Here is an 18,794-nt window from a genome sequence, read left to right on the forward strand (position 1 = left end):
TTAAAAGAGGAAGGGAGAGAGAGATAGAAACATCAGTGATGAGAGAATCATTGACTGGCTGCCTCCCGCATGCCCCCTACTAGGGGTCCAGCCCACAACCTGGGCATGTGCCTGACTGGGAATTGAACTGTGATCTCCTGGTTCATAGGTCAGTGCTCAACTACTGAGCCACACCGGTTGGGCTCCAATAACCTTATTCTTTAGGTACAATGAGTGGCATAACAATAACCTTTTTAAAAAAAAAATAATAACCTTTAAAACCTCCATCAGCCTATAAATTCGTATTCCTATCTCTAAAGCAGCAGTATCTGACCCAATGATATAGAACAAGTAAGTTACAGGTTATAATTACATTCTACTAAAGGTGGAATAACAGTAACCAGATTTACCCTTTTATTTGAAACAACTAAAAAACTGGACAAAATAATAGAAAAAAATCACTCAAGACATTGGGCATCAAGCAGCAAAGGACACTGATCCCTGAAAATCAAGTATTCGAGTGAGTACTGATCAGTGCACGCATGTGAGGTGACCAGAAGCCAGGGAAAGGGTCACCCATAAGGATTAGGGGAACAGTACGTGGTTCCCACACGGGGCCCATAAGAGGTGCCGGCTTCCAAAACTAGAGTGAAAACCTCAACATCAGGGGCACTGGTTAGAATACTGAGAAGGGTCTTACCTCAGTAGTAAGGACAAAATTCATCCTGGACTAAACACAGCTCTGGTCCTACCCAACAAAGCTTTAAAGGCAAAACCCGCCCTAGCCGGTTTGGCTCAGTGGATAGAGCGTCAGCCTGCAGACTGAAGGGTCCCAGGTTCGATTCTGGTCAAGGGCACATGCCAGAGTGATCTTCAGTAGGGGGTGTGCAGGAGGCAGCCGATCAATGATTCTGTCTCGGCATTGATGTTTCTATCTCTCTCTCCCTCTCCCATCCTGAAATCAATAAAAATATATTTTAAAAAATAAAGGCAAAACCCCCCCAAAAATCAAGTTGTTTCCAAGTAACTAAACAGTGTGCCAGAACAATGTATAAAAATACTTTTAACAGTGCAAAGATGCCCAGTACCCAACAAGTTGATAGCATGTCCAAAATTACCAGTCATGCAAACAAGTAGGAAAATACAACCAAAAATCAGAAAAGTCAATCAAAATTTACCCTTAAATGATAGAAATGATAGAATTAGTAGACAGGGACATGAAAAACAGTTATGATTGTAGTCCATATGTTTGAGAAATTAGAGGAAAGATTCAAAATGTTTAATAGAGATAAAGATGGAAAAAAGGCAAATTAAAATTCTAAAGATGAAAACCAGAGTGTCCAAGATAAAAAATACTCTGACGAATGGCACATGAGCTGTTGCAGAAGAGGTTAACTTGGAGACATAACAATAGAAACCATCCTAAATGAAACAGAAAAGGGCAGAAAGAAGTGGAAGAGCATCATGGGTTTGGGGACAATATCAAGGGGTGAAAAAATGCATAGAGCCCCACAGAAGAGAAAGGAAAGGACTGAAAATATTTTAAGAAATAATGGCCAAAATGTTTCCTAATTGGACAGAAATTATAAGTCCACACATTCAAGAAACTCAGTGAGCCCCAAGTACAAGAAACATGAAGAAAATTACAGCAAGGCACAACCTAATGAACCTTCTTAAAACCGGTCCTGATCACTCACTGGGGTCTGATCTGAACCACCTTTAAGAAAAGTTGTAGGACAGTGTATGTAAAATGGTTCAGTTAGATGAGAGGTGGTCATGAGGTCTTCCCGAATTCAGTTTCCTCCTCTGGTCCGGGGAACGTTAGCTGAGGCAGCTCTCACCCCTCCCTGCCTCCCCCAGGTTCCCCCAGACCACTCCTTTTGCCACTGTCCCAAGAGAAGCCTAAAGGGAACATTAAAATAATGGATACAGCTTCTCTGTGTGTCGTGTTTTCCTCCTGCAGTGGCATATTATCTCTGGGCAGGAGCTTTGTGGGGAGGGCGGGGGGGGGGGGGGGGCTGAAAATCGAAAGGAAATTCTGAATTACATGGGCAGCTGTGTACTTTTCCATGTCTCGTTTTCCTGATCTGCAAACTGGGGATAGTGGGATGGAGTAACACGGGGCTTATGGGGTGTAGGAATTAAATGAGGAGGTACAGTGCAAACAGTGCTTAGCGTAGTACCAATGGTGTCTCTATTGCAGTTGCTCGGGCACCGGATTATTATTTTGAAAATTGGTAAGTAAAAGTAAGGAATGAAAAAAAAAAAAAACACAAGGAGCTGCTAGAAATGAAGGTTTTTTCCAGGTGAAAAAGTAGTAGACTTAAGGAGCAGTCAGCCACTGTGACTCAGTGGTTGAGCATTGACCCATGAACCAAGAGGTTGCGATTCGATTCCTGGTCAGGGCACATGCCCAGGTTGTAGGCTCGATCCCCAGTGTGGGGGGTGTGCCGGAGGCAGTTGATCAATGTTTCTCTTTCATCGAATATTGTGGTTAAGGACAAGTTACGATTCTATCACTATAAAGCAATTTTCGGTAATTTTTCTACTCATGCCAAAGAATATTCTACGTTTACTTCTAATGAATATTTTCTTTTTAGTATTTTTTAATATTTTCTCTTTAGTCTTTTTTTAATTTTTTTTATTTTTCAATTACAGTTGGCATGCAATATTATATTAGTCTCAGGTGTACAACCTGAATGTCTAATAGTGATTAGATATTTATTCCTTTTAATGTATGTTTATAAAGGCTATTCATAGAACTCATTTCTCCAAAATAAGCTTAACCCAAAATCAGTAAGGATTTGGAAGATTCGCCGTCGTTAAAATGAGGGCCACGAAGGGCACAAGCCCGTGTCTCTCAGCCTTTGTAAAGGAATCCATCGATGCGCTGTGACTAGTAAGAGCAATTTAGTGGCTCCCTCGTTATTGTAAGCAGAAGGCCTCCTTGGAGGGCACACAAATAAAGTCAACAGATCACCACTGACTGCAGGCTCGGGGCCAGAGGTCAACTGCCAAGGGCTGTCCGAACCCTTCCTTCTTGTCCTGCTGTCCTGACTCTTGTCTGGGGGCTACTACCCGTTGATACCAGTTTTTTACTGGGAGACAATTGGAGCGAGTGTGTTAGGTCTTGTTAACAGCATTCCACATTGTGTCTGCTCTGTGGGAGGGGTTTTATTTTCAGCGTGGCTCTGTGGGAGATGGCTCCTCGTCCACGGGTCAGGGAGTCCCCCAGCTCCGCAGACTGTGTGCTTTCTCGTCTGTGGCTGCGTATCCCAGATACGTCATCGTGGATTCTGGGTAGTGATGATTGCATCCTTGGAAAGAAACATGGGCATCTTCTGATTAAGCTCATCTCTCCCCGTAAACCGAAAATAGAGTAAAGGCATTTCACCTTGCCGGCATTGACTGTCTCGGCTACTTTTAACTCCCAGTTCTGTGGCAGAATCCGGATGACCCGATGACGCGCCCTCGGGCTCACTGCAGCCGTAGGTCCGCTTCAGGAACCCCACGCGCCATGCCCCACCTCTGTCTGTCTTGGTCTTGCATGAGCTCAGCCTTGATTTTCATGTCTGCAGAAGTAGTGTGTGAACCAGCAGACGGGGTGATCATTATCCACAGCAGAAGCGTCCGTTGTAGCTTTGTTCAGATGAGCCCACAATGCACTGCCTTTGCGTTCTTCCTGGGTTTTCTCACCTCGCGGAGATCGAGACCTAACCCGCCTCCTGCGGGATGCCGCCGGGGCACTGCAGCCTCAGGAACTGCAGCCGCAAAGTCTGGGCACCGTCCTGCCGAGTTAATTTACAGGCGGGGGCAGCGTCACTGTGGCTGTGTGTGATCATTCCTTTCTCTCTCTTCAACGATAAAATGCGGGTTCCTGTTCCCAAATCCATAGCCCCGCGCCGACTACAGAGGCATCTTAAAATGCCCGCGTCAGAATGCGGTCGGACAGGAAACCTGCCGTCTCGTACCTGGCAGGTGGGTTGTACTCAGGAAAAGAATCTGAGCGGTTCCCACTCGGTGTCCCTTGTGTTTGCTGTCCATGTGCCAACACAGTGAGCCCCGGTTTCTTCCCGTGATCTCCTGGGGTACGTGCACCCACTGTGGTAACCAGAGAAAGGCGTCACCCCTGCCAGGACCACAGGCTTCCGGAGGAGAAATAGCCATCGACATACCTGCAGTTTTAAAATACAGGAAGTTCCCACCTAAAAGCCGTTGAGCACTGAAACCGTATTCGTAGGTAATTGCTTGAAACCCTAAGCACATTTTCCCAAGGATGTGTTTGTTATAAATGGTACCCATATTCCAAGCAGGTCCCAGGAGCCCTTTTAGCCCATCATATATCTAAAGTACAGTCCCGTGCAGTGAGCAAGACAGGAGCTGGCCACCGTATGTCCCAGGGGTTTATGCACGTCCCGTCCGGCTCCTGGTCCAGGTGGTTAACGAGGCCTGCAGGTGCACAGACCCCTCCACCACCCAGCATCCTCTCCGGCTGCGCACGGGGATGGGGAGTGGGCTGGATGGGGTCAGGCATCTGGGCCACATTGACTGAGCCTCGCTCCTCATGCTATAACGTGCACACGTTACCTGCAGACTTGCTGAAACTGCAGGTTTTGGTTCAGCAGGCCTGCGCGGCTCTGAGATTTGAATGTCCAGCAACTCCCAGAGACACCAGTGCTACTGATCCACAGACCGCGGTCTCTGTAGCAAGAGTCTGTCGGCATCACAAGGCAGAAGAGGGTGGCGGACCGAGAAATCCGGGGTCATTGCAGAAAGGAAGCGGAGAGTGAGACAGTTCTATCAGAGAGGCCTCATCTGGCTCCTGTCTGGCTGAGCACTGTGCCTGGTGGGGAGGAGCAGACACACCCTGGAGGCATGGAGCGGTGCAGTGCAGCCTCCTTTCCCAGCGTTCTCTGGCCAGGCAGACATACATTTGCCTGACACAGCACTCAGCCCTCGGAAGAACCAGGCCAGCAGAATCCGGGCGCCCCTCCTCAGACGAGTGGGACGCAGCATTGCTTTTCAGGCCTCCTTTGTGTGGAGAGTGCATGTGAAAGCACAAGCGGAAACACTGAAGTCGATAAGAGTGGGTCATGCAGGAGCCTCACCATCTAGATCAGCGGTCGCCAGTCAGTGGTCCGTGAGGGCTGAAAGGTTGGTGACCACTGATCTAGATCCCAGACCAGTGTTCGGTGTGAGGACCACCAGGGGGAGTTGGGGGCCATGCCCAGCACACCCAGGGTTTCCGATGCAGGTGGGCGGAGAGCGCCCTGTGGACTCTGATCTGGACACGGTGCCGCAAAGCAGTGAGGAGCGTGGCCTGGGTTAATCCCGTTTCCACCACTCCTGGCTGTGTCCCTGAGTCCATGCCTTTGTGCCTAAAACCCACTGTCCTCTTCAGTAACGTGGGGGAAGACTGACTTACGTTACCCCCGTAAAGCACATGGGGATGACGGAGGCTATCACTGTAACCTCCAGCGGCGGTCGCTAAAGGAGCCATTGGAGATCACAGGCATGGAGTCAAATTTCCAGTTTTGCTTCTGACCACCTGGGTGGCCTCCGGCAAGTGATTTAACCTCTGCTGCCTCCCATGTCACACGGACATAATAAAAGCACCTTCTCATAGTGTTGTCGGGAAGATAAAATATGTAAGGAACTCCGCGCAGTGCCCAGCACATAGTTCTCACTAAGCATCCGTTCTTGTTCCTGAGGCAGGCACAGTGATGGCTTTCTGGAGAGCAGGAGTTTGTACATTGTGCTCCCGGGGTTGGAGGCTTTACAAACATGGGTCGTGGGCGCCGTAATTGGAGGGGAAGAGGAGGCCATTGTCCCCTCCACCCACACCCACTGTCCCCTTCAACCAGAGGGGCTCACCTTTGTTGGGGCTCAACATTACCAGTAAGATTTGATTTAGGAAAGACAAAGGTTTAAAAATCACTGTTTGGGAGCCACAGTCTATGATGGGGCCGGCCATCGGGGAGAGCAAATGGTCTCAATTTTCAAAATTTCGACATTTGCCTTTTCTGTTTCATTTCCTTAAAGGTTGAAATAGCAGACGGCCAATATAAAGAGATAATGGGTGGATATATGACTTGAGTTAGATAAAGCGGAATTGGATTGTCCAATTCATTTACATCGCTAGCTGCCCGGTGATCGCGTGGCGGCGTTTGCTGATGTGTCTGCCTGTGTTTTCCCCTCCAGATGAGCACCATGCCGGGACTGCCCACACGGCCCTGCTTCTACGACATCGATCTCGATACAGAAACAGAGCAAGTTCAAGGCTTGTTCTAAGTGGACAAGACGCTATTCTCACAGGACCCAATTCAGGTAGGCTGTTCTGCTTTCTACTTTTTCTTTTTCCAAATCTTTTTTAGTTTTAGTTTTGTGTTGTTCTTTTAATATTCCCGACAAAAATGGTCTGATAAGTAATTCCCTGAGTTGGTTACTGCGAATTCCTGCCTAATAACAGCCCAGGACTTGAGAGTTGCTGTGGGGTGTGGCTATGCAGTGAGATGCTCGGGACCTAGGTCCTTGGTGAAAGTCAGATCATATCCTCTGTGAATACGGATTTGGGGAAGGCAGCTCTTTCCATAGCAATGGTAATCTGTACACTCATTCTTTTTCCAGAATAAAAACTAATATCTGCTGTCATTTTCAAGGGCCACATATCTCTTGGTTACAGAGTTAGAATCCCGTGATAGAAGAATCATGGTGTCTTCGTTGGCTAGGGCTGCCATAAGAGAGCATGACAGCGGGGTGGCTTAAGCAACAGAAATTTAACCCTTCCTAGTTATGGAGGCCAGAAGTCCAGGGCCAGGTGTCGGCTGGGCCGTGCACCCTCTGACACTGGGCCGTGGACCCTCTGACACTGGGCCGTGGACCCTCTGACACTGGGCCGTGGACCCTCTGACACTGGGCCATGCACCCTCTGACACTGAGCCGTGGACCCTCTGACACTGGGCCGTGCACCCTCTGTCACTGGGCCGTGCACCCTCTGACACTGGGCCGTGGACCCTCTGACACTGGGCCGTGCACCCTCTGACACTGGGCCGTGCACCCTCTGACACTGAGCCGTGGACCCTCTGACACTGGGCCGTGGACCCTCTTACCCTGGGCCGTGGACCCTCTGACACTGGGCCGTGCACCCTCTGACACTGGACCGTGGACCCTCTGACACTGGGCCGTGCACCCTCTGACACTGGGCCGTGCACCCTCTGACACTGAGCCGTGGACCCTCTTACCCTGGGCCGTGCACCCTCTGACACTGGGCCGTGGACCCTCTGACACTGGGCCGTGCACCCTCTGACACTGGGCCGTGGACCCTCTGACACTGGGCCGTGGACCCTCTGACACTGGGCCGTGCACCCTCTGACACTGGGCCGTGCACTCTCTGACACTGGGCCGTGGACCCTCTTACCCTGGGCCGTGGACCCTCTGACACTGGGCCGTGGACCCTCTGACACTGGGCCGTGCACCCTCTGACACTGGGCCGTGCACCCTCTGACACTGGGCCGTGCACCCTCTGACACTGGGCCGTGGACCCTCTGACCCTGGACCATGGATCCTCTGACACTGGGCCGTGGATCCTCTGACACTGAGCCGTGGACCCTCTGACACTGAGCCGTGCACCCTCTGACACTGGGCCGTGGACCCTCTGACACTGGGCCGTGCACCCTCTGACACTGGGCCGTGCACTCTCTGACACTGGGCCGTGGACCCTCTTACCCTGGGCCGTGGACCCTCTGACACTGGGCCGTGGACCCTCTGACACTGGGCCGTGCACCCTCTGACACTGGACCGTGGACCCTCTGACACTGGGCCGTGCACCCTCTGACACTGGGCCGTGCACCCTCTGACACTGAGCCGTGGACCCTCTTACCCTGGGCCGTGCACCCTCTGACACTGGGCCGTGGACCCTCTGACACTGGGCCGTGCACCCTCTGACACTGGGCCGTGGACCCTCTGACACTGGGCCGTGGACCCTCTGACACTGGGCCGTGCACCCTCTGACACTGGGCCGTGCACTCTCTGACACTGGGCCGTGGACCCTCTTACCCTGGGCCGTGGACCCTCTGACACTGGGCCGTGGACCCTCTGACACTGGGCCGTGCACCCTCTGACACTGGGCCGTGCACCCTCTGACACTGGGCCGTGCACCCTCTGACACTGGGCCGTGGACCCTCTGACCCTGGACCATGGATCCTCTGACACTGGGCCGTGGATCCTCTGACACTGAGCCGTGGACCCTCTGACACTGAGCCGTGCACCCTCTGACACTGGGCCGTGGACCCTCTGACACTGGGCCGTGCACCCTCTGACACTGGGCCGTGCACTCTCTGACACTGGGCCGTGGACCCTCTTACCCTGGGCCGTGGACCCTCTGACACTGGGCCGTGGACCCTCTGACACTGGGCCGTGCACCCTCTGACACTGGGCCGTGGACCCTCTGACCCTGGACCATGGATCCTCTGACACTGGGCCGTGGATCCTCTGACACTGAGCCGTGGACCCTCTGACACTGAGCCGTGCACCCTCTGACACTGGGCCGTGGACCCTCTGACACTGGGCCGTGGACCCTCTGACCCTGGGCCGTGGACCCTCTGACCCTGGACCGTGGATCCTCTGACACTGGGCCGTGGACCCTCTGACACTGGGCCGTGGACCCTCTGACACTGGGCCGTGGACCCTCTGACACTGGGCCGTGCTCCCTCTGACACTGGGCCGTGGACCCTCTGACACTGAGCCGTGCACCCTCTGACACTGGGCTATGGACAATCTGACCCTGGACCATGGATCCTCTGACACTGGGCCGTGGACCCTCTGACACTGGGTCGTGCACCCTCTGACACTGGGCCGTGGACCCTCTGACACTGGGCCGTGGACCCTCTGACACTGGGCCGTGCACCCTCTGACACTGGGCTATGGACAATCTGACCCTGGACCATGGATCCTCTGACACTGGGCCGTGGACCCTCTGACACTGGGTCGTGCACCCTCTGACACTGGGCCGTGGACCCTCTGACACTGGGCCGTGCACCCTCTGACACTGGGCCGTGCACCCTCTGACACTGGGCCGTGGACCCTCTGACACTGAGCCGTGCACCCTCTGACACTGGGTCGTGCACCCTCTGACACTGGGCCGTGGACCCTCTGACCCTGGACCGTGGATCCTCTGACACTGGGCCGTGGACCCTCTGACACTGAGCCGTGGACCCTCTGACACTGGGCCGTGGACCCTCTGACACTGGGCCGTGGACCCTCTGACACTGGACCATGGATCCTCTGACACTGGGCTATGGACAATCTGACCCTGGACCATGGATCCTCTGTCACTGGGCCGTGGACCCTCTGACACTGGGTCGTGCACCCTCTGACACTGGACCGTGCACCCTCTGACACTGGGCCGTGGACCCTCTGACACTGGGCCGTGGACCCTCTGACACTGGACCATGGATCCTCTGACACTGGGCTATGGACAATCTGACACTGGTGGGGTCCTTCCTGGCCTCTGCCCATTCTCTGCGTCCATGGCCACATGGCTTTCTCCCTGCGTGCCTGTCTCCACGTGGCTTTCTCTTCTGATCAGGACACTAGTCATGCTGAATTAGGCCCCCCGGTTACTGACCTCATTTTAATTACATCTGCAAAGACCGTGTTTCCAGATAAGGTCACAGTCACAGGTACTGGGGTCAGGGCTCCTTTTAGGGGACATCATTCGACCTGTAATACTCAACTGTGGCTCAACAGGGCGATTGCACGCTTGCCCTGGAAAGACGCGTGGAGACGGGACAGCGCATTCAGAGTGGCCTGAGTCCGGGCAGGACAGGGCAGCAGAAATCAGACACTGTGACGGCTCGCTGGCCACAGTCCAGGGGGTTGAGCTTAACTTGGAGCCACGTGGGCAGCCACAGCTGGGGCCCCTTTATCTGCCCCTCAGTCCTGCAGCCACACCTGCAGGCTTCTCTCCTCGCTTCCCATCAGGGAGAAAAATGACCACCCTCCCCACCCTCCTCCCTGGAAAACTCCCAGTCAGGGGTTTTAAAGGCCCAGAGCTGCTTTTCCTCATCCCATATATCAAATGTGTCCTCACCATATTCTCAAGGCGCATGCATCCCTTCCCCCAACACACCCTCAGTTCATCCTCCCCGCTCACACCGTTCCTGCTCCTCAACCCCGCGCCCCTCCCAGTGCCAGCGGGTCCTGGGCCGGCCAGGTGAGCGGGCTTGGCCTGCAGACCCTTCCTGCCGACTGTCGCGGAGACAGGGCCCCCGCCAGGCACGCAGGGGCCTCACTTTCCCTCGTTTCACTGCCAGTAGGCAACATGGGGAGTTAAGTCCTTGTCACTAACACACCAAAGCCTGGGCCATGAAGAGGAAGGTGATGGGCCACTTATATGAAGTTACATTAACACAGGGTGTGGAGCTGCTTGGCCTGGGTTGTGTGTGGTGTTTCGTGGTGTCTGTGTGTTTCTTGCTGAGGAGTAGGAGCTATATTTAGGTTTTTTGTTTTGTTGTTTTTTTAAAATATATTTTATTGATTTTTTTACAGAGAGGAAGGGAGAGGGATAGAGAGTTAGAAACATCGATGAGAGAGAAACATCGACCAGCTGCCTCCTGCACACCCCCTGCTGGGGATGTGCCTGCAACCAAGGTACATGCCTTTGACCGGAATCGAACCTGGGCCCCTTCAGTCCGCAGGTTGACGCCTATCCACTGAGCCAAACTGGTTAGCACTGTATTTAGTTTTAACCACAACCACATTCCATATCTTTGTCATTTTTGAAAAAAGTGAACTAAGGGACTTTTTTTTTTTTAAGCAAAAAGGCCTATAACCTTGAGTTTTGATAACAGTGTTATTTTGGTCGTTTGGTTTGAGTGTGTGTGTGTGTGTGTGTGTGTGTGTGTGTGTGTGTGTGAATGTCTCGGCTTTCCCAGCCGGGCCTTGGGAAACTAACATGATCATTTCTCTTAAACTGAAAATTGACCCCTGTCCTGCCTAATCTCCCTTTCCATGTCAAGAGCCCGTTATGCTACGTCTCTGCCCTTTGTCATTTTTCTCCAGAACAAGTGTGTACACTCTTTGCATCTCTCTTGGATAGTAGTTTTTCAGCCTGTTGGTCCATTTTCATTTTTCTCCCCAAGTAGGTCGTATAAACCCAATTATACCTTAATTATTGCATATTTAAGACCCGTGTAATGCCAAGGGACGGGGCCGTAGTTTTGCTGTCACCTACACTTAAATGTATGTGCCTGTTTCCTGACACGGACTCTTCTGGATTTTAATCTGGAGATTGAGCAGGGCTGGAGTCAGGGCTCTGGCCTGTGGTGATTGCCTCCACATGCCAGGCGCTGTGTGCAGCACTCGCACAGGTGGTCACAGCACTCCTCGGAGGCAGGTGCTGCCCCAAGAGATCAGATCCTTCCTCTGGTCACTGCGGGAGGCGGGGGGATGGGAGGGGGTATAAATGAGACATGTGCCGATCCACAGGGCTGCAGCACTGTCTTTCCAGAGCTCAAGTGCTTAGTCTGCCCTCATCACTTTGCCATCCCTGTCCCGTGTGATGCTGCCACCAACCCAGTGAGATGGTAGCATCTTCATTCCAGAGCTGTGAAAACTCTGGCCCAGAGAGGTCAGCCACTTGCTCAAGTTGCACAGCTAATAAGTACGAAAGCAAAGACTCAACCCAGATCGGCTTACTCTCGGTCCCACCCCATTCTTTATGCCCCAAACCAAAGCACGTCCTTTTCGTTTCGGTCTCGGGGTCAAAGAACTTCAGCCCTTCCTGGAAGATGATAGCCAGCTATTGGAACACACCTGTAATTTTGGGATAACCAAGTGACCTTTCTTAATAACAAAAGATAATTATTTGGGTTTGAAAAGCTATGGCTTTGTTGAAATTCTTTGTAGTCCAAATAGAATAGAGCTATCTCTTGCTTAACTCTCTCATGAATGGCACTTTCCCACTCTCTTAGCCAAGGCTCTCTCTTCTTTGTGAACTGCCAAAACCTGGTCTAGGCCTGGTGGGCAGCGGTTCAAAACCCATCACTTGACCTCGCTGGAACAATTGAAAGTGAATCCGGTGTCGTAAGATAAAACCACCGTACAAAGCAAACATTCCTTCCCAGGGACTCCTCCGCTCACTGGTCCCGCAAACGTTCTTTCTGTTTCCTGTGGCCTCTCACATACGGCCCTCGGGGACCACTTCTGACGGTCAGAGGTCTGTGGCTGTTAAAAATGCACAAAATCAAAATGTTCCAGCTTGGATGACGGTCAACTTGGACAGATTAGGGCATCGGAAGAGGAAATGGCCTGTCGGTGGCTTGACTCACACGGTGGTCAGACTCTCCATAGTTCTCCACACTCGGCGGGACGTGAGGCAGGCGCGTCCCCCCTGGAAGAAGACTACGCTGGGCCGGTGACAACTTCCTTCCCTTCCGCTTCCGCGTCCTCTCCGTCCTGCTTACCTCACCTCTAGGAAACTGTGTGACTTAGTGGGAATGGGACTTGCCAGGAAATGCCCGGAACCTGAGCCCTTGCTCCTGCTCCCAAGGCCTCCCTGTGGTGCAGTCACTGTGGTGGCCGTCGGGGCATGAGTCACTCTTCTGGATGTCACCAGATAGCACTAATTAAAATCAGTTGCTTGTCCCAGTGAAACCGATCCTGCGACTCCACTGCTCAGCCTTTTGTTTGAAGACGGTTGGATTTAGGGAGGGTGGTTCTTGCCCCCGCTGTGGGTTGCTCGTTCTGAACCTTCATCGTATTTCTGAGCCTTGGCAGGACTCAGAGGAACACAGAACACCCTGGCAGGTTTCCTGAAGAAGCCGAGGCTCTGCTTTGTTCGGATATGCAAAGTTGTGTTTAGTGCGGGATCAGATGGACTCTGTAATGGTGGGTACTTACCCGAGAATTGTTTTTCTTGAATTGCACATGCGAAAACGAGTATAACACCAGCTCGTTTTTTCCCCCTAACCTGCCTTTGGAGCAGAAATTTTCAATGAAATTTAATAGTCATCAGTTCATCTTGAATATGGTTGTTGCCTGTAGACCTTCTGGGAACATGGTCTTCTATCCCCAAGTTGCAAACCTCAGGGTTTCGGGGTTCCTTGGGGGACACCTAGACTCTGTGGTTTTGGTCTTGAAACTCTTATCTTTTCGTGGAGCAGCTCAAGAATGATGCCCACCATTGTGCTTCAAGGCCAAGGTCCTCGTTCACCACCCACCCGTCCTTGCAGTAGACCCTGCCCCTCTTTCTCCATTTCCAGACAAGGGCCAGCATAGGCAGGGAGTCCAAGTGGCTTAAACAAAAGATGGTGATAATTAAATCTACAGATGACATCGTTCGAACGTCGTTGACATCTAAAAGATAGTGATGACTAAATCCTTCCTAACTGAGGTGGAATGTTTTGAAGCTTAGCCGTTGTGAAATGATTAATTCCCTTTTAAAGAAAGTTTTTCTGGACACTTTTTTAGGGGTTGGGGGAGAAACAAATCATCTTATATTTTCTTTAAAAACATAAGGAAAGGAAAATAATAAATATTTCAGCAAACTCGGGAAACAGAATTTTTCTAGTAACTAAATCTATACATGGTTAGCTCATCAAAAATAGAAGAAATTATTTGTCAACAAAAAAATCAGAGCCCTGGCTGGTGTCGCTCAGTGGTTAGAGTGTTAGCCCAAGCATTAAAGGGTCGAGGGTTCAATTTCCAGTCAAGGGCACATACCTGGGCCGCAGGTTCCATCCCTGGCGCAGGTTGGGACATGAAAGGGAATCAATTGATGTGTCTCACATCAATGTTTCTTCTCTCTCTCTCTCTCTCTCTCTCTCTCTCTTTGTCTGTATCTCTTCCTTCCTTTCCCTCCTTCCCTCTCTCCCTTCCATTCTCTCTAAAAATCAATGGAAAAATATCCTCAGGTGAGGAATCCGAAAGACTTTCATTATGGCTTTAGTAATAATCTGCTTGGTTAAGAAAAATTAGGACTTGTAAGGTAGGGGGAAAGTTTTAACAAATGCTATGAACTTGAAATTCTTTCCACTGCAAAAGACATTTTTACCAGAATTCAACGTAGTTAATCAGCACCCTGTGCTGCCATGCAGCTTCACTAATAAGAGAAATAAGTAGACTAAACCCTCCTCGTTCAAAGGCAAATCTCAAAAGAACCTCATGATGTAAATGATTCTAAATTGTTCACTATTCAGGCTTAAAAAAATAGTCAAAATATGTCATCATCAACTTTACCAATGTTATTGAGGTTAAGTTATAGTCACGTTGGTAGTGTACTTAACTTTAACCTCTGTTATTCAACAATGGGAACTGATAAATTATTGGCAAAGAGGAGCCAGGAGCCAAGTGTTATTAATAATAATATAAAGGTAAATAAAATTTTAAAAAAAATTTTTTTTTTAATTAAATCTTTATTGTTCAGATTATTACATTTGTTCCTCTTTCCCCCCCCCCCCCGCCATAACTCCCCTCCTCCCAGTTCCCGCCCCACCCTCCGCCCTCACTCCCCACCCACTGTCCTCATCCATAGGTGCACGATTTTTGTCCAGTCTCTTCCCGCATCTCCCACACCCCTTTCCCCCCCAAGAATGGTCAGTCCATTCCCTTTCTATGTCCCTGATTCTATTATAATCACCAGTTCATTCTGTTCATCAGATTATTTATTCACTGGATTCTTAGATTCACTTGTTGATAGATGCATATTTGTTGTTCATAATTTGTATCTTTACCTTTTTCTTCCTCTTCCTCTTCTTAAAGGATACCTTTCAGCATTTCATATAATCCTGGTTTGGTGGTGATGAACTCCTTTAGCTTTTCCTTATCTGTGAAGCTCTTTATCTGACCTTCAATTCTGAATGATAGCTTTGCTGGATAAAGTAATCTTGGTTGTAGATTCTTGGTATTCATCACTTTGAATATTTCTTGCCACTCCCTTCTCGCCTGCAAGGTTTCTGTTGAGAAATCAGCTGACAGTCGTATGGGTATTCCCTTGTAGGTAACTGAGTTTCTTTCTCTTGCTGTTTTTAAGATTCTCTCTTTATCTTTTGCTCTTGGCATTTTAATTATGATGTGTCTTGGTGTGGTCCTCTTTGGATTCCTTTTGTTTGGGGTTCTCCGCGCTTCTTGGACCTGTAAGTCCATTTCTTTCACCAGGTGGGGGAAGTTTTCTGTCATTATTTCTTCAAATAGGTTTTCAATATCTTGCTCTCTCTCATCTTCTGGCACCCCTATAATTCTGATGTTGCTACGCTTGAAGCTGTCCCAGAGGCTCCTTACACTATCCTCGCATTTTTGGATTCTTTTTTCATTTTGCTTTTCTGGTTGGGTGTTTTCTGCTTCCTCGCATTTCAAATCATTGACTTGATTCTTGCGCTCCTCTGGTCTGCTGTTGGGAGTCTGTATAAGATTCGTTATTTCAGTCCGTGTATGCTTAATTTCTAGTTGGTTCCCCAATATAACATCGAGGGTCTCATTAGTTTTCTTGTAGATCTCATTAAATTTATCGGCGGCTTCTAAACAGTTCTTGAGAGACCTTAAGAGTGTGGTTCTGAACTCTATATCTTCCATTGACAATTTTGTCCTGTTTCTTTGTCTCCGCATTTTGTTATGCTTCCTTGGTGCACCCCCTAGTGGTCTTTGTGCGCAGTCTTATAGTTAAACCTTGATTGTTGTAGCTAATACCAGGGAGGGTTTGACCTCCAGGCCAAGTGGCTATGAGAATCAACTGTGTCTGCAGTGAGAGAACTTCTGTCCTCTAGGGAGGTGCTAATCTAGCCTTTGCCTGAGGCTATCCGGCAAATGCCTCTGTGCAGGGCTTGGGCGGGGCGGGTCGCACAGGATCAGGGTGGGCCGGAGAGAGCAGTTATGGCGGCTCTCAGTCCTGTCCCCAGGGGCTCTGCCTCTCTGAGTCCCAGCACCCGTTGCAAACCTCGGAGAGAAAGCTGCACTCGCTCTGACCGAAGCCAGACAGTCCCGCTTCTCCCGTTTGAGTCTGGGTCCCTAAAGACTCGCCTGTATCTGGAGCTCAGAGTCTGCAACTCCCTCCCGATTGACAACGCCAACCGCGCCCTCCACCGCCAGCCTGCTCCGCACACTCCAAACCTCAGAATTTGACTTCAGCACTGCGCCTCCTCTGAGTGTCCGTATGCGTTTCTCTTTCCTCCTAGTTGTAGGACTTCCACTCAGCCAGCGTTCCTGTGGTTCTGGGTGATGTCCGTTCCGTTTTTTAGTTTCACTTTTGAAGTAGTTGTTCAAGGCAGCAAACTCCGGCATTAACCTATGCCGCCATCTTGGTTCTCCGGTTAAAATAAAAAAATTTAAATATCTTTTATTGATTTCAGAGAGGAAGGGAGAGGGAGGGAGGGAGGGAGAGAGAGAGGAAAAAAAAATCAATGATGAAAGAGAATCATTGATCAGCTGCCTCCTACACTCGCCCTACCGGGGACCAAGCCCACAACCCAGGCATGTGCCCTTGACCGCAGGCTGACGCTCTAGCCACTGAGCCAAACTGGCTAGGGCAAAATTTTCTTAATAAAGAGGAGAAAGAGCTAATCCTCCCATCCCCTAATGGTATATATCCTATGGTTGCTCTAACAAATTACTGGGTGGCTTAAATTAGACCACCAGAAATTTATTCTTTCACACTTCTAGAGGCTAAAAGTCCAAAGTCAGAATTAGGAGGCCCAAATCAAGGTGGCCACACTGCCTCGACTCTCTGGAATCCATCCTTTGCCTCTTCCTCTTCTCTGCGTCTGGGCACTGTTAAATTTATTATTCCCGTACCACGACAAAATGTCTGATATATTCCATCTTCCAAAATATTTACCCACTAAATAAACTCCTAAAATTGTTGTTCTCCCGCTGAATAAACAATATACTGATTCGTTTTCACATTCTCACCTTGACTATTACATCTAATTTTTAAAAATCTACAATCAGACTCTATATACTTCTGCCAACCCTCCGAGTTTTCTTAAAATGTGAAACCATAGACTCTGAGCCACTTTAAACACAAATCCATGGGGCACAGAGGTTACATGCTGATCAGCTGCTCTTACATACACACACACACACACACACACACACACCCTGCCCCCAGAGGTGGAAGGCCTTGTTCCAGCCTGGCCTGCCTCAGGGCATCTCCATCCCCCCCCCCCCCACCCTCCTGCCTTAGGCCCCTCCTTCCCTCTTTCCTCCCCAAGAGTCTCTGAGCCTTAGCAAAGGGAGGCCAGCCTCGTCTGAGCAGAGGATGAGGTCTGCACCCGACAGACCTCCCTCCCAAACATCCCCAGTATTCCCTTCTTCGTGGTTCTTATGCTGGCAGTGTTTCTGCTTTATTCACTCCCTGACCGGAATCAGACATTAGGGGAGTATTTGCAGTTCATCGTCGTCTGTCTTCATCTCCATCTTGTGTTCTCTCTGGCTCCAGCCCCCTCCCTCACGTGTGGGAGGCCCACTTGCTATATTCCAGCCGCGTCTGAACTCCTGGCCGGGTAGATAAATGCATTTACATTTCTTCTGGAGTAGTGAACACATTTTTTTTTTTTTTCTGGAACTTAGGTGTTTTCTTTGTTTGTTTTTAAATATAGTTTAATCGCTTCTCTTTCTAAAAGACTGCAGGGTTAAACAGTGGCAGAGAGTCTTCATACCCTTTGAGGGAATGCCGCAGAGCCCTAACAACAATAGTTCTGGTCTGCTCACTTCCTTCTCATCCTGAGTGCGGTTTTCGGAGCTTGCTTCCCGTGCCTGCTGTAAAAGGGAGGCTGACATCAAAGGGGACAGGCGTCTCGGTCTCACAGCCTGAACGTTCTCACTGGACAGGACCCTGGGACTGCAGACCCCAAGTGTAGGAGTCATGGGGCTCCCACCACGGCCCCCAAGTGAATCTGTTAGGACGTTTAGAAACTGCCTGCAGTGTCCCCCGGACGCGGTCACAGGGGTGCAGAACCGACTCGCTGCTCATCACCAAAAATGTCGCCACAGTGGTCTCAGCCTCCTCCTGTGAATAGACTCGCCCACCTGCCCTTGAACTCTCTTCTGTCTCCAGCTTTAGAGCTCCAGCTTTAGATATTAACAGTGTCCCACCAGGGGAAGCCTGTTCTTAAACCACTGAGACTTTCCCCCCCCCCCCTTTTTTCTGTTTTTCAGGTTCCTGAAACTCAAACTACTCCTTGCCTTTTGGCCGCGGTTGGAGGAGAGGATGAATTTGAAATAGGCTTGTTACGCAACGCGGGAGAAGTGGTAGAATAGGCCAAAGATTTCTCCTTCCCGGGGCGTCTGTCTGCGGCCGAGCGCAGTGATCAGTGAGAGGACCTCCACCACGTTGAAAAGAAACTAATTTATTTTCTGTTTCGGCAGCGTTTACATTATCTCCCACTGCTTACACTTGAGAGTGTTTATTGTATGGGGACGGAGCGATTCGGAGAGTGTGAAATAAAAGGTAACGTTTTCTCACTCTGGAGTTTGCTGTCTTGTCTTTGAACTGGAAGGAAATGCGTTTTGTCTTGAGAAAACCGGCCGGCCAGTTTTCAGCGCCAGATTAAGCTCTGCTCTCTAGAGGTGGCTATTCCTGGGGGGCTGTTACCTGACACCAGTTTCCTGGAAAATTGTGAATGCCACCAGCGCTTCACAAACATAACAAGAAAAAAAAACAACAGGGAGAAATATCTGGTCCGTTGTGAAATCTCCCTGCTGTCCGAGCGTGCTAATGTCCTTGGGAACGAAGTGCGCTTCACAGCCAGCACTGGTTTCCGGTGCCACTGAGGCTGCATCACTTACCTCCAAACTAACGGGTTTACGCTCGTCTCCTCCAC

The 18,794-nt window shown here is 50.3% G+C and overlaps 1 protein-coding gene across 1 annotated transcript in view; it reads left to right on the forward strand.

The window, feature by feature from the left end:
• The window catches only part of MTHFD1L (methylenetetrahydrofolate dehydrogenase (NADP+ dependent) 1 like), a gene marked incomplete at its 5' end in the record, with an annotated part of 167,228 nt that extends 148,793 nt beyond the window's left edge, over positions 1–18,435 (forward strand). Inside the window, 2 exons of the mRNA XM_081093670.1 lie at positions 6,181–6,306; positions 18,130–18,435. Of these exons, the coding sequence (XP_080949796.1) occupies positions 6,181–6,270 (90 nt within the window). The 3' untranslated portion in view covers positions 6,271–6,306; positions 18,130–18,435. The remainder of the gene's footprint in view (positions 1–6,180; positions 6,307–18,129) is intronic.
• Positions 18,436–18,794: the final 359 nt, after the last annotated feature.

This window comes from Myotis nattereri, assembly GCF_964212035.1.
Source record: "Myotis nattereri genome assembly, chromosome: 6".
NCBI classification, from domain to species: Eukaryota; Metazoa; Chordata; class Mammalia; order Chiroptera; family Vespertilionidae; genus Myotis; species Myotis nattereri.